The sequence below is a fragment of the Contarinia nasturtii genome, unplaced genomic scaffold (assembly GCF_009176525.2).
Source record: "Contarinia nasturtii isolate CC-2019 unplaced genomic scaffold, AAFC_CNas_1.1 Cnas_scaffold_1699, whole genome shotgun sequence".
In the NCBI taxonomy this organism is placed as follows: Eukaryota; Metazoa; Arthropoda; class Insecta; order Diptera; family Cecidomyiidae; genus Contarinia; species Contarinia nasturtii.
In genome coordinates this window covers 1,754,931-1,778,414 of record NW_022199032.1, presented here as the reverse complement: position 1 = coordinate 1,778,414, position 23,484 = coordinate 1,754,931, and the positions used below count along the sequence as shown (strand labels likewise).

General features: G+C 33.1%; 6 protein-coding genes across 7 annotated transcripts in view; 3 read left to right on the top strand and 3 right to left on the bottom strand.

Annotated features, from left to right (window-relative positions):
* The window catches only part of LOC116347152 (decaprenyl-diphosphate synthase subunit 1), a 46,963-nt gene extending 36,182 nt beyond the window's left edge, over positions 1-10,781 (bottom strand). Inside the window, exon 1 of the mRNA XM_031777628.1 lies at positions 10,109-10,781. Within this exon, the coding sequence (XP_031633488.1) occupies positions 10,109-10,300 (192 nt within the window). The 5' untranslated portion in view covers positions 10,301-10,781. The remainder of the gene's footprint in view (positions 1-10,108) is intronic.
* Positions 10,782-10,884: 103 nt separating this feature from the next.
* On the top strand, positions 10,885-12,337 carry LOC116347155 (39S ribosomal protein L32, mitochondrial). The gene is made up of 4 exons (XM_031777634.1): positions 10,885-11,300; positions 11,468-11,728; positions 11,850-11,971; positions 12,066-12,337. The coding sequence occupies exons 1-4, from the start codon at positions 11,210-11,212 to the stop codon at positions 12,201-12,203; spliced, it is 612 nt and encodes a 203-aa protein (XP_031633494.1). The 5' UTR covers positions 10,885-11,209; the 3' UTR covers positions 12,204-12,337.
* An 11-nt stretch (positions 12,338-12,348) lies between these two features.
* On the bottom strand, positions 12,349-14,440 carry LOC116347153 (protein spindle-F). Of its 2 annotated transcripts, XM_031777631.1 has the most exons (4): positions 14,382-14,425; positions 14,221-14,292; positions 13,225-14,091; positions 12,349-13,128 (listed from the first exon to the last, which is right to left on the bottom strand). In XM_031777631.1, exons 3-4 carry the CDS (start codon positions 14,030-14,032, stop codon positions 12,707-12,709), a joined length of 1,230 nt encoding a protein of 409 aa, XP_031633491.1. In that variant the 5' UTR covers positions 14,033-14,091; positions 14,221-14,292; positions 14,382-14,425; the 3' UTR covers positions 12,349-12,706. The 2 variants fall into 2 exon arrangements, with proteins under 2 accessions (XP_031633491.1, XP_031633492.1); XM_031777632.1 differs by lacking the exon at positions 14,221-14,292 and having other exon boundaries at positions 14,341-14,440.
* A 1,031-nt stretch (positions 14,441-15,471) lies between these two features.
* Positions 15,472-19,006, top strand: LOC116347013. Its single transcript, XM_031777383.1, has 8 exons — positions 15,472-15,847; positions 17,002-17,044; positions 17,167-17,240; positions 17,542-17,821; positions 17,885-18,365; positions 18,450-18,528; positions 18,600-18,672; positions 18,743-19,006. Exons 1-8 carry the CDS (start codon positions 15,692-15,694, stop codon positions 18,817-18,819), a joined length of 1,263 nt encoding a protein of 420 aa, XP_031633243.1. The 5' UTR covers positions 15,472-15,691; the 3' UTR covers positions 18,820-19,006.
* Positions 19,007-19,721: 715 nt separating this feature from the next.
* On the top strand, positions 19,722-20,901 carry LOC116347061. The gene is made up of 7 exons (XM_031777460.1): positions 19,722-19,824; positions 19,946-19,969; positions 20,142-20,228; positions 20,305-20,343; positions 20,413-20,433; positions 20,519-20,542; positions 20,597-20,901. The coding sequence occupies exons 1-7, from the start codon at positions 19,769-19,771 to the stop codon at positions 20,706-20,708; spliced, it is 363 nt and encodes a 120-aa protein (XP_031633320.1). The 5' UTR covers positions 19,722-19,768; the 3' UTR covers positions 20,709-20,901.
* A 721-nt stretch (positions 20,902-21,622) lies between these two features.
* Positions 21,623-23,056, bottom strand: LOC116346952. The gene is made up of 5 exons (XM_031777276.1): positions 22,861-23,056; positions 22,634-22,753; positions 22,387-22,544; positions 22,058-22,332; positions 21,623-21,829 (listed from the first exon to the last, which is right to left on the bottom strand). The coding sequence occupies exons 1-5, from the start codon at positions 22,961-22,963 to the stop codon at positions 21,730-21,732; spliced, it is 756 nt and encodes a 251-aa protein (XP_031633136.1). The 5' UTR covers positions 22,964-23,056; the 3' UTR covers positions 21,623-21,729.
* Between the last annotated feature and the right edge of the window lie 428 nt (positions 23,057-23,484).

Here is a 23,484-nt window from a genome sequence, read left to right as displayed (position 1 = left end):
CGAGACGGTGCTTGAGTGCACTTCAACTTTAAAAATTGTACAAATGAACAAGTGTAAGTGTAAGCGAAGCTACTTGTACACACATGTACATGCGCGTACAATCCGTTCAAATTGATCGCACAAGTGTACATTTAAATGTATCTATTTGATATATGTCGTAAATGACCGCATTATGTTGAGCTTGTTTTTATATTTTATATATATATATTACTTTTCTTGGTTGCGCACGGCCGTTGAATGCAACCAACCTGCACTCTCTGCACGAAAACGAAAAAAATTGGTAAGCCAAAGTTGTCGTCGAGCATATTTACAAGCAATTGGGAATATATTTAACGGGTTTTCCATTCACACACAACATCTCACTAACTCAAGCTGGTAAATTTATGCTTGCGCACATACTAAGGCAGTGAAGCCAAGCAGCCAATAGCAGTAGCCAGCAGCAACACATAGGCCGCTGACCATATGCCCAGCACACATTTTTCGTAAAGAGCGTGTCTAAATTCACTTCGTTTGCTTACACATTCCTTAAATCACGCATGGCTGTATGCATCGCAGCTAATGATGCAAAGCAACCAGAAAGAAAGAAAGACAGACAGAGAGAAAAACCATAATAAAAACAGAAAGAAGAAAAAAAAAATACTTTCACTGAGCATAAACTTGAAAATAATGATAATAATAACAATAACAATAATATAGCAAATCATAAAAGAAACACGCTGTCCATGCATCTCTTTTCTTTCGTTTTCACTCACTCTTTTTGCTCTACCACTCTTTTTCAAAATCAATGAGCTTTGCGTTGTTGAATACAACCGAAAATTGCATATATACTGTGTTTTTTTTTTGTTCGCAGATTTTCCGAATTGCCTTGCTATTTATTGTTTTTCATTGCATGTGCTTGTTCCATTCGATGCGATTTATCTCTTGCACTCATGAAACCAACCGAAAAACAGAAAACAAGAGCAACAGAGAGAAAAATACGAAAAGAAAAGTTTGCCTGGCGCAAATTAGAGAAATGACCATAACCAAGATTCATGTTACGTGAACGGGTACGCACGGTGAATACACGCAACGTACTTGTACCTACGTCTAAATCGGCTTGGACTTGTATCATCAAAATGTAAACGCATTAGAAAAACATTCTTTAGCCATAAAGTGGGCCACATCACGCACACACACGCGCGCACTTCACACATTCACATTAACATATCATTTCGATGTGTGTTTTTATTCTTTAACATCGTAACAAGCCACTTACTTCAACAAGACTATTAATTATTGCATCATAACGCAATCCAAATGGGTATGTGAATTTTTTTCTTCTCTTCAAATTGTCAAAATTCTAATCCATTTCAATTGCATTTGATTTGCTGGCGCGTGTTCATAATTTACCTCGAATAGCAAACAATAGACATGAATCGATCAATATTTTTTCGCTGTTTTGTGTACTTTATGTTTCATCGTCTTGCTACCATTGGTTAGCATTTTGTTTGTAGGCTTGTGAGTGTTTTTTTTTCGGTCACATCACCGTATTAAAAGTGAAAGGAGTCAACGAATCTTTTGATTAATTTATGGTGATCTCAAAAGATTTGCGTGTATTAAGTTTTACGCAAACCAAATCGCAAAATTATTCACATGTATACACTGTAGACACTGCTAACGGACCATCGTCCGATAAAATCTTACATTAATTATTTAGATTTTATTTATTTTTTCGTATGGGTCGTTCATTCATTCATTCATTCACGCACTCGCTCGTATAAACAGATAACGCGTTTAAAATGTGCGATTTTATAAAATTGATTGATTTTACGATATGAATGAGGCCATGTTTGGCCATGACTTTAGTGAGCTTACATCAATTTTGCCGTGTTTGCTGACAGATTTTAAAGCATTAAGTACCAAAGTGTGTCACTTTATAGGCTCAATACGGCGGTATACATAAAAAGGTTGACCAATAGCAAAAAAAACAGACAACAAAATATTTGAAATGTTGATAAGTTTTTCGCCTTTCGAGCGATGAATTAAAATGAAGAAGAAAAAAAAACTAAACAAGCATAAAGTGAATATATGCAAACTAGTGAAATGATTCATATTTCGACATTGATGATTGGATGTAATTCCCGTTCGTATATCAAAAACCAAAAAGAAAGAGCGAGCGAGCAAAAATAAAATCTGATGCAAGCTATGCGGAAGTTTTCACATTCGGTTGGATTCGTAAGAACAAGAGGGAAAAAAAGCATATTGCCAATCCTGCTTGATTCGCCTCGAAACAATTTCGAATCTCTTACTCAACCATGCAAATGTGTTGTAAAGCAATTGGAAATAATTGTAATGACGTGAACAAAAAAAAACATTTTCAACTGGAATTCAATTTGTTTTTATGATTATAACAATTTGAAATTTGGCGCTGGTTTTCTTTCCTTTTTTTCTTCTCTTCGCACTTTTCTTCGCACCATGTCTTTTTTTGGATTGTTTGTTCATTTGATGTGGCTCAATCGAAGATAAACATTTAATGTATGATGTAATTATATAACAGAATGAGATGACGCAGAATAAATTTTTTTTTTGCGTGTGTCATATAATAATATACACATATACACATTTTTGGCATACACTGCATTTGATGTGTGGCTGATGAATGCGTGTGACTATTTACTTTTTCTTTATCTAATAGCCACATCCGAGTATGTACTTTATTTGGATTGTTCAGTGATTCAGCCAGTAATAATAGCAACAAAGAAGAAAAAAAAGCAGCACAGTAAACAGCCAACAACAAATAACAGCAGCAGCAGCAACAGCGTCAACGGTGTAATGTAAGGAAGGCATTGATTCAAAGAGTTTTGACCAAAACAAGTTACAATGATGAACGTTTTGCAAGACCGTTTGCCGTATAAAATGCTCGAAACATTTTTCAAGAGAAAGTGTCCTTGCAATTATGTGTGTGTGAAATGAAGAATACAGATTACACACACATGTGTTGTATGTAAACATTTGTATTTTACACCCAAAACCAAAGTATGTTTATTTCACACACATATTACATCGACCGCAAATTGTGGCTCTCACACACATTACCATTGGCAAAATCGTTCCGATTTTCTGTATGAAATCAGGTGTAATGATTTCAACCGAAAAATAAAAAAAATCACAGAGAAATAATGAAAGAAAAGACAACGTTGGTTTGTCATTCGGTGAAAAATTGGCGTCCGCAGTCATGGTCTCGGTTGGTAATGTCGATGTGCGTAAGCCATTCAAACTTGTTCAAATAATATTGAATAGTGAAACGCATGAAGAACAACAACCTGACTTTTACTAGGCAATTTTGTAATTGAGCCATTTATGTGTGTTGCTTATTCGATGCAATACAAAGTAAAGCAATAACAAAACCACGATAATAATAAAAGTCACACAAAAACATTGGTGGCCAGGGATTTTCATTGAAGACGATAATTTATAGCGGTGTGCTACAATTTAACCAAATGTATGAATTTGATGACATTCCTCGAATATTTCACGATTTACAACGGTCACAACTATAATTTTTGTTCAGTTGACCAGCTGAACCATAGATTCTGGCCAAGGGAGATCGCATTTTGAAATTATCCTTTCAAAAATTGTGGAACATTTCTCATAAGTTCAAATGTGAAGATTCATTTTCTAGGTCATCAATTTCTGAAATGAGAGAAATTCTTTCGATTTGCTTTTTGACGAGAGAAAATTCTTCTCATTTTCCTCCCCACCATGGATCGCCACCATCAGAAGCTGAACTGTAAATTGACTTTCGTACAGTTGAAATGAAGAAAAAAAGATGCTTTCGCTAAATTTGTATTAAAGTAACATTCTGATCATTAAATGCAAATTCGTTTAGCACATTTGATAATTTTTGCCACATTCATGCAAAAAAACTAACTCGAAATATGAATGTTACTTTGAATCCAATTTGATTGCTTCTCATGATTTATTTTATCCTCTTAAAGATTTTGGTTTTGTTTCGCTGCTTTCTGTTTCTATAGATATTTGCTTCGTTTTTATTTTGTGATTTTATAGTCAAAGCGACAGTAATTTAAATGAATTCGAAATGATAATGTGTTTTGATTTTATTCGCATTTTTCGATTAATCATGTTTTTTCATCTCCGCTTTTTAAAATAGTTTTTATTCGAAGCTTTTTTTTGTGGTTTTTTTTACTTCCGTTATGCGCTGTAAGCAATTTTCGGAAACGTAATGAAATGTTGTTTATTAATTTCAAGCGTTTCTCTTTCAATTTTACGAGAAAAATGTGTGTGGGTTCCAATGTGGCAGTGATACTGGCACACGATATTAAGAATCAATCATTTCCGAGATATGATCATAAAATGATTTGGCCGTGAGCTTGGGATTCAGAGGTTCAAACTTAAAGTGTCATGCTTAAGACGTCACTTGCAATGTTGTTGTACATGAAAAGTGTGCAGCAAATGCTTACGGTGTACAATATACATAATGGGATAAGCTATCTATTACTTTCAATTTTGGTTTTTCTTCTTTGCAATTGCCATCGTTCATTTATTCGACTCTTTCTCTCCATTTCTGGCATAAAGAGCTGATTGGCTATATTGTATTTGTGGTGTTGAACGAGAGCGAGCGTTCTGTATTGGTATGCAAACGAAAGCGAAATTGAAGACTAAAAGAGAGAAGACGGCGAACGAACCGACAGATAGAAAAATATTGTTGAACGTAAAATGGAACTGTTGAATAAAAGTGAATCTTTTATTACTTTAATTGTTAAATTTTTAGTGGATCTATTATATGAATTTGCTGCTTGTTGGTAGTTACAATTTTTTTTTTTGCTTCATCTGCGTCTGCTCGTTGTGTCTTTCTTCTTCCGAACAGTAATGAAATCGAAAAGCATTTATGATTACGGATACGGAATCTGATATAGAAATATCACAAGTCCATTTGAGTTTCTTCTTCTTCTTCTTCTTCTTTTTTGAATTGTGTGTATGGTCAATAAGTTTTGCTGTGTAATTTTTTTCTTCTCCTCTTCGTTTCATTTCTTTGTTTTTGCATAAACAATGTTCGATTTTTTTTTGTTGAAAACAAAACATAAACAAGTGGAGAAAAATGAGCAATTGGTCAATTGCGAATATGACCCGAAGTGATGTTTGTTTGTAAAATTAAATCGATTGTTAACCGAAAAATTATTGAGTCCGATCGAAGAAATTGTGTTTATAACATACAGAAAGTATAGAAAGAGAGACAGAGAAAGAGAGAAAGAAGGAAACATTTGAACCATTGCTTTGGAAATCGAGAAGTCATCGGGAAAAGTTGGATTCGAGAAATCAATGCGCAATACCGAAAAGAGAAAGAAAATATCGAAAAGCATAAGTTTGGTAAGCGATAAATAGATGAGCATTTTGTGTCCATGTTTCATCATTTGGCTCATGAATATTGATCACTGGTCATATACATATTATGAATCAACTGAATTGATTTTGTTTCGAGCTTCATTTTTTTTTTGAATGGGTTTTTTATTTCAATATATTTAAATGGAAAAGGTGGATTTCTAAAAAAAAAATGTCTCCTTGGAAACACACATCATTTCGATATTTTCATCGATCATTGATATAATGTTTAAATTCACGTTTTCATTTCGTGTGAATTGAATTGATGGAACTTTTTTCTTCTTCTTTTTCTCTAAAAAATCTTTTTCTCTTTTTCTTTCTGTTCGCTCTATCTATTCGCTTGTTATCATAGCAAATGAATAAATAAACCACGAAGCACCTAACGCAAACGGCTATATATTCATCGGCTGTGCATAGTACCATCGAACGCTTTGGATCGCTTTGGATACATATATATTTATTTACTATGACTGAAGCAATAACATATACATTCACTATCACTATCGCTATCATTATTTTACTACTATCAATTCGAATAAACAGCATTGGCAACGACACAACTGCACCAGCATCACCAACAATAAAAACATCGATCGATACAAAATAAAAGAAAAATCAAAACAAACGACTCTATTTACACACACACACACGCACACATACACCCATACATGCTTGCATTTCCATAATTCCACATTTCTGTGCACCTTGTCTGTCACACCTCGTGTGGCGTTACAAAAAATATTCATATATACATTAGATAGATGTCGATGTATATACGCATATATTCTGCGGTGTACATAACTCACACGCGGAGATCGAAAGAGAAAGAGCAAAAAGCGGGAAAAAAGATATCTGTTTAATATTTAAATTATCAGTGAAAGTAGTAAATCTTTTATTTGTTAATACACAAGTGATCTTTTGGTGATTTTTCTTTCCCATTCAGGCGGACAGGCTTAGGCGCACACGCGCGCTCCCATATATATGTGTGTGTGGTGTGTGTTTGTGATCATGTATATATATGCGGTGTTGTGCTTTGGTGGCTCGACATCCAACCGACATTATACTTCATATTTAAAATTGTTCAGCTCTCAAAAATGCTCACGCTTAATCAATAAATTATGGAATGAACGGAACGCAGAATGTATGTGCCACTTTTTTTTGTGTGTCGGCGAAAATAATGTCTTGAACATATTTATATACAGTTTTGTTTGCTGGATGTGGCATATTTATGAAGAAACACAAAACAACAACAACAACAAATTGTGCGTTTACAGAGCGAGCAGGAGAGCAAAAGATACGATATGAAATTAAACAACAATTGAGTGCAAATAGAAGATATTATCAAATCGTTGCTTTGGCCGAATAACAATATTCACAGTCAATCGTATTTGCAGCGCACCTTCTTTACGATGATGGCCATTGTGTGACTGTGGTGACACATGCATGCGTAATGAACACCTATTAAATCGTTATCGTTTTCAATGTTCGTGGTCATGCCACTGTGGGATAAGTGTATCTGTTTTATTAGCATTAAAAAGGTAAACGCAAAAAAAATGGTAAATATTAGGTGTTAAGAAATATGTAGGCATATAAAAATGTCCTTGTTGAAAATGGTCTTCTTTTAAATTGTATCAATTAGCAAGGGTTTGCGAGATTTGTCCAATTTTGAAATGAACATTTGTATTTCAACAAATTGAGCATTAGAAAGATTACCGAGTGTGTGAATGGTGTCGGCTCCATCCATATATTTGTCCATATCAGTTTTTTTTTAACACTTATTACTTCACATATAGCGTATACACATCAAAATTTGCTCGGCCAAATGCAATGGCATTCAAATGCCGAGATTATGATAAACATTTATAAATCTCATGTCGGCATTTTCTTTATTGTGTGTGTTTGTGTGCGCGTGAGCGCGACTGAGAGAACGCAACGAGCCATAATTCAAATCATTGTTTTTAACGTATTTCGTTTCCTACCTGATATGAGCGCGTATCTTATGAAATTCGAAATTCGTAAATACCAATCGATTCATACATTTTGAAAATATTTTTATTTATGCTCGGCTTTTTTTATTTTTGTTCATTCGTTCTTTCGTTCATCATCTTCGATCAATTTTTTATGTGTGTGTGTTTTTTTTTCTTCAACTTTTCTTCGTATGTAGTTATACTTTTGTTTTTCCTGCTGAAACATTTTGTGATTTCAGCAATTAAATAAATTCGAAAGTTGAATTTTTCAAGATTAAAGATTCAATAAGCATCATCGACAACATCACAACCACATTCAGATCAAATGTATCGTACACATATACAAGCATATATGCTGAACCGACAACAACAACGACGACGACGGCCATCGTGCATATATGAGGAATGGGTCGGAATACCATCGATATGCCAAAAAGAGAGTGAAACAGAAAAAGAAGAAGAAGAAAAAAAAACTCAAACTGTAAATAAGAAATGAAATACAAAAAAAAAAAATTATGAAAGATTGAAAGAAAAAAAAGCACACACAACGCATTGCATTACGTACAACAAAAACAATAAAGGCAATAGCAGCAAAAGCAGAGAGAAGCTGTGTTTTGTATAGTGAATGAACGCGCCACAACACATGTACAGAATCCGCTTTCAAATCATCATATACGTGCACATTTATCTCTATTTAGTACATTTGCTTCAATGTATTTTTGTTGCTATATTCCATCTACACTATATACATTTATTTATTTTTTTTCGCTTAATTTTTTTCTTCTTCTTAAAGTTGAGATCGCACAGAGTCGCTTTTCAGGTGCGGAATAAATTTTTAAAAAATCAATTGATCAACGGTAATATATGTGTGTGTGTGTGCGAACAGACTCCTTACAATGATCTAAATCCATTAAAAAAATTCATATAGCAAGTGCATTGCTCGAATAATATTTTTTGCCAAATAGTTTGAAACGTGTACACTTTTCTAATCGCACATTAATTGTTATTAAACTGGCGTTATTTAAAATTACTTCGTTTAAATCATGTTGGGTGCACTCATCAAAATCTTCTAATCCTTATATGAGTACAGGAGATAAAGAGAAAAAAATAACAACAACAACAATGATTTACACATGAAACCGTTTTACTTCTCTGTTCATTCTAATCGAGACAGATTGGAGTGCGGAAACGTCAATGCGAACTTGGCAACTTGTTGATATCGAAAATGGTATGTTATTAAATGCATACACGCAATGGATTCGATAATTATTGTAATATGTTCAGTTTATGTGTATGTGTGTGTGGTATTTTTGCCTGTTGATGACCAACGAACAAATGCGATTGTCTGATTTTCGATTTCTACTTCGTTTAATTATGAATCACGCGCACAATTGATTATTTTTTTATTTGCGGGCATGTTTTTCTTCATTAAACCCGTTACATTGAGTTTTGTTTAATGGATTCTTTTTTTTTAATTCGTTCGGTTTCTTTGGTCTGTTATTGCAATTGGAAAATATAACGGTTCCAATGCGGATTTTGTTCAACCCTGTTTGTTTCGCTGTTGTTGTCCTGTATGTATTTGTTGTTGTCGCTGGTGTGTACAGGCATGTTCGTGCAGTTTGACTGCAGTTTGACACTTTCTCGTCGCGTGAAATTCTTATCAGCAAATACGAAAAAAAAAAATTGTAAATAAAAGCAACGATTGAGGTTAAGAGACAGTGTCAAATCTGGTGCGGAGCTTTCATTTTCACTATCTATCTCTTTTCATTTCTCTGTCAAATCTTGCTTTGCGTAACATTTCGGTCGGTCAGCACATATTAGATCATTCAGAATAATATACATAACAATATTGAGCTGTAATATATAGTGAACGAATTTATTTCACAAACATTTATGCGCTGTTTACAACTTTCGAATAAAAAAAATAAACCACTCGAAATGTATCATTCAATCACACATTGTCCGAATTTCAAGTCGCAAAAGAGATTTTTTTTATTGGTCGCAAAACAAAAAATATACATACATAACAACAAACACTTTTATATTATTTTTTATTCGGTTTTCATTCGGCAAAAAAAATGTTCTCTCATCGAAAAAAAAAACTCAACAGATTTTTTTTCGTCTTCATTTCCGTTCGTCGTTCAATTCATTTTATTTACACCAATTGTTTGACATACATTTTATATTAATTCACTTGTGTAATCGATGTTCTAGAATTTCTCCATTTCTATTGTTTTTCGAATTTCGTTTTCATCATTTTCGACTTTGCGCATTTTTTTTATATATATATTATCATTTGGACTGTCGCCCCAAATAATAGTAAGATAATTTGTGGAAACAAATATCATATTTATTCAGTAATCCTTCATGTGTTCACAACTCGATTTGAAATTCGTATTTTAATTATGTAATCTCACTTGTTAGCATTAATGATATCATGAGAATTTTGCAAAGAAAAAAAAACAAAGCAAGAACAAACGTTCATGTGTATTTCAAATGATTGATTGTACTTAACCACCTCAAATTCGGTATAATTGCTTATTACTGATAAACAAATGAATCTCAATTGTATCCAAGAGCTTTAATCGATTTTGATTCGCTTAATCAATTCGAATGTGAAATTTTTTGATATGGAAAAAATTTCTTCATCGGATTTGATTTTTTTTCGGTACTTTTGTGTTATTTTCATTGCTTTTGGAGGAGATTCTTTATATTATAATTTTTTAATTTTTTTTTTCTGTTTGGTGTGTGTGGATATTTACCTGTAGCGAGCCAGCTAAATTTCTTCCGATAGAATTGAATCCGAATTGGTTCCGTTTCGTAAGATTGATAGTAGCGTTATTGAAATTCCGAGTTTGTCGATAAATTGTATTTTGATTTTTGTTAACAAGTAACTGATATAATTTATCTTGCACCACACGGGCACATACCCGATTCAAACTTATACACGCCATAGTACAAAAAAAAACTGTTGTGATCCGTTCTGACGATAACAATTTACTAGACACACTGAGGAGCACTCCGAAGTGACAAGACCAAAAACACCACCGTTTCTGACCCTACCATTAAACACTTCTTTTCCCTACTACCAACTCGTCCACAATATCAGTGGCAAAACCTCTGAGCAGCGGGCAACAGAGAGCTTTCAGCGAAAACGAGAAAAATGCACACACGGAGGAACGGTGTGTGCACGGAAAAATAAGCGTCCGTTACCGACCAAAAAATATACACAATTTTTTTTTCTTCTTCGTTTCTCTCCTCTTCTCTTCTTCGTTTATTTTATTTTATTTTATTTTTTGTTAATATTTCGTATATGAGGAACTACACCACTACTTCTTTTTGGTTGCATTCTCTCTTTCCCACTATTTTTCATCTTGCTTACTTATTATTTTTTTTCTTACTTAAATCTATTCATCGATGTATTGTCATGTGCTCGCCAACTGATTAAATGTCACTGTCAAATGAAGAAAAACAATACACACAACGGAATTTCGAACCCTGTCACGCTCACGCCCATATGATCACGCTGTCAATATTAACGAAAACCTACATGGGCCGACGATATCAATAATACCTGTCTGATGTACGGCACCACATACTTATTGTGAAACTTGTTTTACAACCATTTACATTTCTAGGAAATTTTTTCGACAAAAAACAAAATAATCGACACTATTAGGCAGCAAATGAAAGAGATTTTAATTACTCGGCCAAAATTTTGAGGTTTCCATTTGAACACACGCACACACACACACACACTTAGAAACAAGTGAATGGTGATATTAATTTGACGTAAACATACATAACCCAAACGACATTTGGGCATACATAGTTTACACAGTGCGCAAATTGTATGTGGAATAATGTCGTTAGCACTTTTATTGAAAATTAATCGTTTCATTCAACGAATTGAAAATGCATTACCGCAAATTTTTGGCAGAGGTTTTCCACCAGGTAATAAACATTCCATTTCATATGTGTTATTTCATCGGATATTTGTTGAGCTATTGTTCGAAATGTTAACATAACCTCAATGTTATGTACGATGCGATGTGAAATTTGCGGAAAATGTCGATTTTATTTGGATTCCAAATGACGAAATGTTCTTTTATATTCCATAGAACCCATGTATGCAATTGCGTGCCCCGGTTACACACCAACCACATTAAAAGAATCATCAGCAACGAGTTCATTTTCATTGAAGGATTTAATCGGCGATGGAATTTTATGGGCCGTTCCAAAACATCGGAAAACAATCGAAAAACGAATGAAGGCCCGATACGGTCATCATTTATATGGTTCAAGATACATGATTAATCCAAAAACAACATTACGCATATGCGTACAATGCGGTCATGATCATGAAGTTGGTGTTTTATGTCGTAAGTGTTATTCGTCCGAAAATCACTGAAGGCACACACGAAAAAAAAAACCAGTTATCGTACGCACAAATATGTGTGCAATTAAATTTTTTTTACAATTGTTGTTGTTGTTACATTCCAGCTAACTGCTATCAACGTGTAATGGATGAAACAAAAGAAATGCAAACGAAAATTGAGGAGAAACTTGGATTGAATCCAGTTGAGCAAGAAGTCGTTGTATTGTACGATGGTGAAAAGGATAAGGTACCTTTCGATTCACACTTTAAATGGAAAGCAATTTATTGCTAATCAGTTTCAAATGATTGTGACATTTTCTTGGAATCTTTTTTTTCGGTAGCCAGCGGAATTTTGGGAAGGAAAACGTGTTATTGAAATGGAAAAACCACGACCCACATGGTTTAGTAAGAATTTACTGCAAAAAACAACACAACCGGCAGCCAAAACAACAGAAGTTAAACCGACCAACTTAGGTTAAACCAATCGCACCCAAATTACACATTGGGCGCCACATTAGTTTAATTTGAAATAAAATATGTAGACATAAAGCAAATGGAACAATAAAATGTTGGACGAAGTCAAAAAAGAAAACAACGAAAAATTTCATTGTAATTAATTGGTTTTTACTCTTGTTGCTGTCTACATAATTATAAATACTTATTACACACTATAATAGTTTACGAGCCTAATTTCAACTGCTTCATTACATCGAAATGAATAATTTTGGCTGAAAATAGAACTGTAGGAATAATATTTCATTTTTATTTTTTTTAATTTTCTATTTTTTCATAAGAATTCGTTTTCAATTCTGTGTAAAAGAATATCGTTTGATTAACAACTAAATGGAACCAGTACGTTTTAATTTACTAGGAAACCGACCCCATAAATAAGATTTTTTTACGTAAAAATATATATATATGATGAAAATCACAATTGAAGAAAAAAAATAGTTGAGAGACGATGAAGATTTTATAGTTGCCGTCAAAATTGTCCGACCGTATTCGAAACAAATTCAAAATTCCTTTCAACACTTAAATCTAAATCGGTATCATCAATGAAATGGGATTCAACATGATCTTGGAATACTTCAAACGATGCTACATTTGAATAAACTAGTCCGCACATCGGGCACATTTTATCCACACAATCGGCCATCTTCTTCTGTTGCGTAATGTCGATGGCATTGCTTTGATCGGGTTTAATTGGTATAAATGCAGCATTGTCACCAATAATTTCCGTAATTTCTGCATCATTTTCGGATGATTGACGGCGACGATACGTGAGCGGTTCGTCGATATGTTCTTTATTGAATTCCGGCGCTATTTCATCGGTGCCGAAATTTTTGTCGGCCATATTTGCTTTTTTCGTTGATTGATTTTTACAATTTAAACACAGCTCCAACACTGAAACGACGGATCAAATGAATGAAGAATGTGAGTTTTCAATTTGGAATAATTAAAGAGAAATTTGAACAAAAATACAAAAATATATTGTATTACCTCTTCTTTGCCGAAGTCCGCTCAATGCAACTTTTAAATCACTTTGTTGTCGCAATAGCTCCTTCTTAATTTCCAGCATATTTTCCATACATTTTTTCGTATCATTGCTCAAAATGGTGTTAATACTTTCATCATTCAAATAGCCAAAACCCATTGAATTGGCGGTAACGATTCGTGTCGATAGTTCAGATGTTGATTGTGATGGTATAGCTGAATCGCGACTGCTCGCACTGCCACCATGTATATTTAGATTCGGTTGATCGGCATAGTCTTTTAGTGAAATCTCTTCCAAACTGACGTCATCCATTTCTTTGCCATTATCATGTGCATTACCATCTTGCATTAACTTTTGCCGTAGAATTGGATTCGGTGAGTTTTGCGTAAATGTTTTCGATCGAATTAAATTCTGATGTCCGGTCGCTCCTTCGGATAATGTCGTTTTTATTTTATTCAATGAATTGCCAAGCGTCTGATTATCTTTGGTCAATTTTGATAGACGCAACCATAATTGACGATTTTCCAATGCAACCATGCCAATGTGTTCGGTTAATTGAAATTTTTGACGCGTCAATTCACCGACTTGTTCTCGTAGCACTTCAATTTCGGTGCGATCGTCTGTATTTTGACTATGATTTGGTTGATCTTGTCCGTATCTTTTTCGTAATGCCAAATTTTCCGATTCAACAATGGTGAGCCGTTGCTGGAGAGCCATACATCGTTCTTTCATCGTTTGTAATGCAACATGCAACGCATAATGCGATGCAAGCTGCTCTTTTGTTTGAATTGTGTCACTTTTATTTGAATCCATATCGTATTGTCTGTATGATAATAGTTTTCAACCAGATAAATCAAATCAACCGCAACTATCTGTGTAAGACAATAAACGATTTGAATTTTGATTAAAATTTTATCCAAAGTCAAAGTACGGCCATGACAACTAAATGTTTTTTTTTTCTCTCGCAAGAATATTTAATTACAATGCAATCAATTAGTTACCGTTTTCTAAGTGTCTAAATGTTATCGATGACACAAATTTCAAACAAAACAATTATATCTATGTGTGTCTACCTTAATTTGAGATGGATAAAAACAAAAACAGAACAAAAATAATAATACCAATAGAATTATCACAAATTTTTGTTTGAATGAAACAATACTTTTAAAAACTCTGTTGACACTTCTTTCTTTCTCTTATGATGTGCATTATTTAGAAATGGATTACACATTCACATTCTTTTACACTAACACCAATGTGAATCAGAATGATACAGATGCACGTGAGTGACGTCTTTCGTTATAGTGGATTCATTTCTTTTGTATAGATGGTGCTGACGTCGATGATTTTGCGTTCTTTTTGTGCGTTCAATTTATACGCGAAAAAAAGAAGTACTCAATTTTCTAAAACACTGTTTCATTTTATCGGTGTTGATTTTAATCGGACGACTTTTTATCTGTTAATTACTTATGTTCGATCTAACAAATTGTGCACATGGTTAAATTGTGTTTCTAAACTTGCTGACTGACTAAAAATTTGTGTGTACATTCAAATGTTGTGGATGTTTTCATTCGCATGTGGAAAGAGTTCATTGAAAATATCGGCCCGCAAAATCAATACAATCTAAACAAAATATGCTTCGAACAAACAAAATTCCACTTAATATTGATGAACATGCATGAAATCAATCAGAATTCATATTTTAATTTCAAAACACAAAATGAAACATCAAATCATCGGCCACATTTTCTGTATTACGTTGAATGAAACGGCGTGTTATTTGAAGTTTTTGAATGTAGTTTATCTGTTTGTTTATTTTTTATTATTATTATTCGGAATGAGATAACCAACGTCGTAAATAAGGGCTGCAAAATCGAATTTCGCCTATATTTTCAATGGAATCCGATTAAAAATGAAATGAGTGAATGAATCACGCCAACTCATTTCAAAATTTGATGGCTGCATTCCATCACCGAGTTACAATTTTGCAATGGAAGCAGAACAACCACAACAGCATTGAAATTGTATTCAAATGTATATTTTGGACACATCGCTTCTTCTTTATAACAAGTAAATACAATGTTTCTTTTATGTACCCAAATGCTGCCTTTCTCTTTCTCTCGTACATGTGGTCTCACGTTTGTTTGTTGTTTACATAATGCAATGCCTATAAGAAACTGTGGTACCAGGTACGCTGTGTTCTTATGTCGGAATTTTGATACCACATGCCGTCAGTTGAGTAGAACAAAGCACTTCGAACGGAAGTTTTAGCCATCAAGTGTAAACTGATTAGGAATTAGCATCTTATAATATTAAAATACATCAATCGACATCAATTTTTTTTTTGGTGTTTAGTGTGGGCAATTAATTCGATGTGTGTGTGTTTTCTTTGTGGGTGTAGTTTTGAGCTTTCGAAGGTTGTTGCTTGGTTTATCGTCAAACTGATAAAATCTATGATGTAAAAAAAGGGTTATGGCACAATTATGTCATGACCAGTACGATCACCCGTTACTATGGTGTGCAGCAAAACGAAGAGCCGAAGAAAAACGTATCGCAAACGAGAGCATTCAAGTGGTTCAGCAACGCAAAGAATTCAAAGAAGCTCAAAAAATACGCGATTGTAATGAAGTGAGCCCTTCTGGAAATTGACAAAATAAAAACAAAAAAAATCGCAGATAATAAACCGCTTGAAACAATTTCAAATCATTCTTCATTTTTTGTTGTCCATTCAATCGCATGCCAACAAAAACAAACAAGACTCATATTATTTATTTGGTTCATGTTCATGTCAAACAACTTAATAATGCAATGACGATCCATTAATGGTAGCTATTCATGTTCATTAATTGCATATTTTTTTATGCGTATGTGTAAATTACATGATTTAATTGTGTATGTAAAATGTGTAACACTCGTGTGACATGTCATTTAACCGGCATTGAGTAAACGTTCTTCCGCCTTTTAATGATGAAGATCAAGAGAAATTCGATTTGTTTGTACAAAAAAAAAGTAATTATTCTCAATATAATGAATGTAACGGTTACATTTGTACAATTACACGGGATGTCTCACATTTTTCAACTAATTCAACCTCACAAAGCAATATATCTCTGTATTGTCATTCAACATATTTAATTCGTTTTTTTTATATGTTCATTCTCATTTATTCACCCCGTAAATTTAGTTTTTTTTCAGTTGTTGCTATTGTTCGTATCATAACAACGGTATTTAAACAAGAAATCAATTCATTTTTTATTCTCCATTTATTTGAACATTCAAGCACCGAAACCATCGAGCTATTTTTGTAAAAACCTCGATGAGTGCTCAAATTGTTGATTGCAACAAACGGAAAATATAAATTGGAAAATTAGACAAAGTGAATCGAATTTTTATATTTTGCTATGTATAAGTAAATACATTAGATTTTCGATAGAACGCAAAGCTTATTTTTGCTACCACATTATTATAATAATAATAAAAAAAAACTCATGTTGCGTGCTAATAGGCGCTGTTTTAAATTTGTCGTACAATTATTTGGTTTTTGTTCATTGCTCTTTGCTTTCAAATCGACCTGCTGTTGCTATGCTATGTGCTTACATTAAACTCGATGATTTTGTAAAGTTTTCAAATGCATTTGAAATAAAAAAAGGGAAACAAAAGTTCGTCAATCGAACGAAATATAAACGACTTTGAAAAGTTTTTTTTTTCTCTATATTTTGATTACAACATTTTTTTCTGTATCTATTTGGTATTTGTCTGTTATTTTGTGAATGTGTTTGCAGCTACGCGAACTCATAGAAAGAAATTATCCTTGGGGAAGGCCGGGTTAGTTATTAATATAAGGTTTCCATGTAAAAATGGAAATTTAGCCCAAGTGTATTATGTCAATAAAAATTACAAATTTCTTTACTTTTTCATTGGTGTTTGCCATTTGACCGTGTATCAAGGCGGCGGCGCTCCAAACGAAAAAATACGTCGAAATAAAATTCAATCTTGTGGTCTATTTCCCGAATCAATTGAGGTAAACTGTTTTTTTTTTTTTGTTTCACTTAATTATCAAATGGATATGAACATACCAATGGCACACATTTAAACCGAAAATCAATAAGTAAACAACTTTCATATCGTTGCGTAGAAAAGTAAAACAACGATAAAAAGAGTAAAGTAAATTAACCGATGACATTCCATTGAAATGATCAACTTTAAGTTATTTTTAATCAAGATTTTAATTTTATCTAAATTGAAATGTTGAACGATTTTTGTTAGAAAAAAAAAGCCAAAGTAAATTTTCTCATTTTTTTTTTTTTTCAATTTGTTATCAGAATTGTCGAAAATTTGTGTTCCAAGCGCCGTTTCGTGCTCGACGAGGTGGTGGCGGTGCCCCGCTTCGTAATTCAAACGGTCAAATAATAACGAAATTTCGTGAGGATCCAACAATTCAATTCAGTGACTCGGCACGAAAACATGTTGAAAATCATCTAAGGTACAAAACAAGTAACGAATCGAAAAAACAATATAAAATGGATTTGGATCGATGTCGAGCAGAGCGAATGAGACGCGATGCAAAACATTCATTGGATGTATGGGGTAAATCGGGTCCAGGTAGGTGTGATAAATCCATTTCATTTGATCACGAGTGTTTTGAATATACCGTTTATTTTCCAGGTGGTGCACCATGGCGTAATCCACGTCAAGTTGGTCATTCATTTATGAAATCAATGGGATGGACGGATAAAACTCTTTTGCAAACATTAGATCCCGATAAAAAACCCAATGAATGTGATTCAAAGACGTATATCAACGAATCAACGAATGTCAGTGATGTGAATCCGTTAAAATTGCCGGCAAAATGTTGTATAAATTGTTTTTGTGATTGTAAAACAAAATACACGACACCACAAATCGATAGCAATGGCAAAGAAAATATGGAAAATCCGATGACCCGAAAAGATAGTAATGTGGAAAATACAAACCGTTTGTGCGAGCATACAAATCGGTGTGCAAAGAAATGTAAATACGTTAAACCACGAACATGCATGATAACTGGTGGCGTTGAATTGGTTCCATTACTTGCACGTCGTCGTGCAATGCAACGTCCAATTTCATTGTCCACAACTGATGTCACGAAATATCCCACGGAAAAAAAGTTCGCATCAAACATTGAATAACAAATTTTTTGACGCATCATGTGTTCTATAAAAAAAACTACTTGTTTCGTTTTTGGTTTTAGATGGCAGGATTATGGCGAAGGAATTCAACTGCTTGATGATTTATGCCGACAAATAACGCAAAAGGAACGAAAAAAACAAGTAACAACCATTTATTACACTAAATTTCATGTTCAATTGAAATATTTATGGCCTTTTTTATGATTTCAAAGATAACAAAGGATAGTGAACTGGAATCAGCCCGAAGACATTTCGCAACGATAGACACATTTTGGGGACGACCTGGTTAGTTATACGAAATGATTTATTAATTTGATCGATAATTTTGGTTGATTCTATCGACGTTTATTATTAGGTCATGGTGCTCCAAAGTATGGTGGCTCGAAAACAAAACTCAATTTGAACGATTTACTTTATAAGCCGTGGACATAAAGTGATACTCGTATCAAATGGAATTATGTAATCAACAGGCGAATCGATCTTTATCAGGCGAAACTTTATCAGCTTGTCACAGTGCAAGCATTGATCGAAGTTAAACGCAAAATTGGAGAATGAAATGGATAGTTTCTAATAAAAATCATGTCAAAACCCAAAGCCAAAGTAATTTAATGAAAATATACTAGACGTTGTAAAATTATGTCTTTTGTTTGGCTTTGCTTTTCATTTTGTCATTCAATTTATTTGGAAACATCTGATTTGTATCTTTTTTAATGGTTGACAATTTTCTAGGGATTTTCTAACCAAATTCTCTCCACCCGTAATCATGTTTTCTCCGAGTGAAATAAAAAATTCCTCTTTGCTAGAGGTTTTGCCGGAAGTAAATATTTCGAATTGTTAGGGTTATTTGACAAGGAGTTAAGGTCATTAATTGTGATCCAAACCCCTCCCTTTATACTAGATAAAATTACACAGAATTTTGCCATAACCTGTCAACACCTATACGTATGTTGACAAATGAAAGTGTTTTGATGCCGAAAATTGTTCAAATAGATATGCGAACATAGCTGGGCAGACAGGGAGGGAATTATTCCCCCTGAAGCATCAAGTTTTGGCGTTACCCCATTACAAAATTCGTGATTTTTAGATCTAAGGTTTTTGGATTATAGCTGAAATTTTCCTATTTTGTTAGGAGTTTTTGAGGAAATTACCTGGGGGTTGGTCCCCCCTGAATTTTTTAGTCTGCCCAGCTATGTATGCGAATTTAAAAAAAATATTTGATCCCATTTCCAAATTCATTTGACGTAAGATTATGGTATTAGGAAAATTTTAATAAAAAAATTCTTGTGAGAATAAAAAAAATCGTACTTCGAGTGCAACGTATGGTTTGTGTTACATGCGAATAAATATGGAGATTTGAGATAGAGAAAAGTCAGTTAACAAAATGTTACTTTCTCGAAATCTACTGGTGATCGCGCTAATCGTCTCGGTAATAACTTTGTAAGTAATAGATGAAAAATCATCATTGGCGAATTTTATCATAATAGGAACCTTTATTTTATAATTTTATAATGAAAATGTTCGAATTTTGAAAATTAAAGTATTTGCATTTATTTTGCAGGCCGATCTATGCCAATGACAAAGGGTAAGTTAACGAACATCTTGAAATAAAATGTTAAATATCGTTGAATCTACAGAACTTTCTGTATTTTAGAACACCATGGTCGAGATTCAGTAGATTTATCATTTCGAAAATTAGATACACTTTTCATATACATACAAAACAAATATCTGCAGTTAAAATTTTGACTTTATAGAAAAAGAAAGAACAAGGCAAAAAAAGAAGAATGTCCAACCTCTGGTGGAACTCAAGCAAGTGGATACGATGACGTGTTGACATCTTTGTACGATAATCATTTTAATTTTAAAAAAATTTCAAAAAATTTAACTAATTTAGATCAATCTTCAAACATATTAAAGGCTGATGATGCAGCTGGGAAACCAAAATGATGCAAGCCTGTTAGTTCTTTACTTATTACTTTTAATTATTAAATAATATTAATCAACGTCGTAAAAATTTTGTCACAGTAACACCTTACAGGCACTAACGTAAGTTCTTTCATATAATTTATGTACACTAATTAAATAACACAACATAAAATGTTTGTACAATTTTGTGACTCTGGTGGTACAGTGCAGATATGAGTGATGAACAAATGTACGTACACTAAATCAACTGACATGACAAAAACTAATATCTGAATAATTTTAGTGCTGCATTAGAAGGATTAGCAACCCAAATGGCGGTAAATAATATTTTAAAAGAAGAAGAAAAGAAGGAAAAGAAACAAAAGAAAGAAAAGAAAAACAACCGAAAAAAGTAGATATTTGTATTGGCATCCATAAAAAAAATGAATCCATCAAGAATAAAAAGCGTTTTTGATAAATCGATTAAAATAAATACTGAACTGATTTCGCACTAAAATATTATTAAAGAAAATCATATTTACTGTAATTTATAATTGAACGCTCTAGAATAAAAACAACGTACAGAATGATTGTTATATCAAAGCGGAACCCGGCGTTTTTTTAACATAGATTTGTTGTTATAATAAATTACGTCGCAAAATCCAAAAACGATATAATAGTTTTTTCTATAGTAAATTTTTCAAAAAAATAATTTTATACGTCGCAAATTCTAAACGTGATATGATAGTTTAATACCCATGTAAGTAGCTATTCAAAGCTATTCAAAGCTATTCAAATTTATAACATATGTCACGGGCCATGTCTCGTTAACCAATGCTCTGAAGCAAAGTTGTGGGGAATTAATAGAGCTACAATTCGTGTTAACATCATTTGGCTGTAAATGGTCGTTTTCATATAGAAAAACAACTTTTTAGTTTTTTGTATGGGATAAATGCGATTTTTTTGAACTTTATTAAAATCACAAAAACGGTCATATCTCGTTAACCAATGTTCGCCCCCGCACACATGTTGACGCATACACACATTCCTTTCTACTGCCGCACGGCAACTTGTGATTTTTGCCGTCTACACTCACTTCGATCGTGCGATACGGTGCCGTGCGGCAATATATTCCATATCTATTGAATATATCGAGAAGAGAGTATGTTATTCAGCGCTTATGGCTGAGTAATGTTTGAATAAAAACATACTCTCCTCTTGATATTTTCAATAGATATTTAGTATAGATATCGACACTATTTAGTGCTATTTCTATATATTATGAACACACTGAAAAAATCGGTCTGAATTTCAATCACAATATTTCATCAAAGTTTTGAATAAAGTTGAAACCAACGCAAACTTTATTATTTAATATCTTTTCTTCTACAATGTTATATTTGCTTTAGTATTAATCAGAGCCACCATGGATTAATCTTAATCAATGATGTATTTGAGTGTTTTGCGAGTTAAAAAAAGCGAATCACGAATCTTGTATGTTTTGAAACCTCCATATTTTTGAGCAATACTTGTATAACTAAAAAGTAAATGAACTATTTAGTACAGATCAACTAGAAACAGTGAATAGATTGGGCTACAGCTATAGCAGTGCTATTTTCACAGCTCATATTTTCACAGAACATTTCGTTCGGAATTGTATCATAAAGTCGTAAATAGCGCCTATGAATAGGAGCTGTGAAAATAGCACTGATATAGCTGTAGCTCACCTCATCTATTCACTAGAAATTCTATTTCATTTTCTTACCTCATGCGGCCATCCGTCTCATATCCAACGTTATAAGCCTCAAAACCTTCATCAACCATTGTAAAATAGGCGGATGTTGCTCCAATACCATTCAACACACAAATCGCTTCTCTGAATTGTAGCATTTTCTGAAGATTTTCCGGATTACGGTAATCTTTGTTAACCCAAAAAACAGCACTGTTCAAAAATCTATCCACTCCATACTTTTCAGTCATATTAAAAGATAATTGTGGGTCAGACAATATATTGTAGTACAAGCTCAATTCTGGAAGAAGCTAAAATTAAACAAATTTAAAAAAAATCTCCGAAAAATTCGGCATTTTTCTTACACGGTGCGGAATTGAAGTCCTTGATCCATCATCTACATAAAGAATATTCAAACCAATCATTTTACTCTTTTCTACCCATACAAATGATTTGTTTTGTGCTATATATGAAATCCATTTTTCCCGTAAATAATCACGAGATTCATCATCGGTGGAAATACCTTTTAATATGTTTAAAATATTTTTTTATTATGACATATGTCCATATGGAATTAAATAATGTGTTAGATAAACATAAAGGAGTACATGCCCGTTCCGACAAACAAAGGATCTTCACTTAGAGTAACATTCATTAGCGATTTTATAGGTAGAAGGTCATCAATCGTCAATAGTCTAAGACCAAGAGAACCCAAATGTCCATACATTTCAACTGAAAATGACAAATTCTTTTTAAAAAAAACTAAAAGGGGTAAAGTTTATTGGAAATATCATTTCGCTCAATTTAAGAATTTAAAAGTTGTACAGATTCGTTCTTACTTGTATCTTTAGCCTTAACATACTTGATTCCCGAGTCTGCGTCAACAAATTTCAATGCAAAAACACCAGCGAGTGCCAAAATGATAACTTTTGTATTTAACATTTTCACTTAATTTTGCGCAGAAAGTAATTTCGAAGATGACAAAACAACTGTACTGGCTATAACTCTCCAATGAACTTACATTTACACATAGGTCTTTATATAGGGCATTTTTGGAAGATTATTTTATAAAAAATCGTTATGTTCTATTATAAATAGCATTCCATTCATTTAAGCGTGATCAAATTGGAATCTTACTTACCATCTGGTTAGTATTATTAAATTTTTTAATGACAATACAATGAGGACAAATGAGGAATAAACTTTATTTTTTTTAAAATATAGTTGAGGCGAAAACAAAATTGACGGCAATAATTGATTGCTATAGAATAAAAACAGCGTATGAAAAGGTTGCATTTCAAAGCGAAACACCGTCATACAAAATACAGCATAAAATGTATGTAAAAACAACCTTTGGTGTGCGACCGTAGCATACGCTGTATTTATTCTAGAGAATTCAATTGTTTATTCAGTTGTAATTATTGTTAATTACATCAATCCATTTAATTATTTCGATAAGAGAA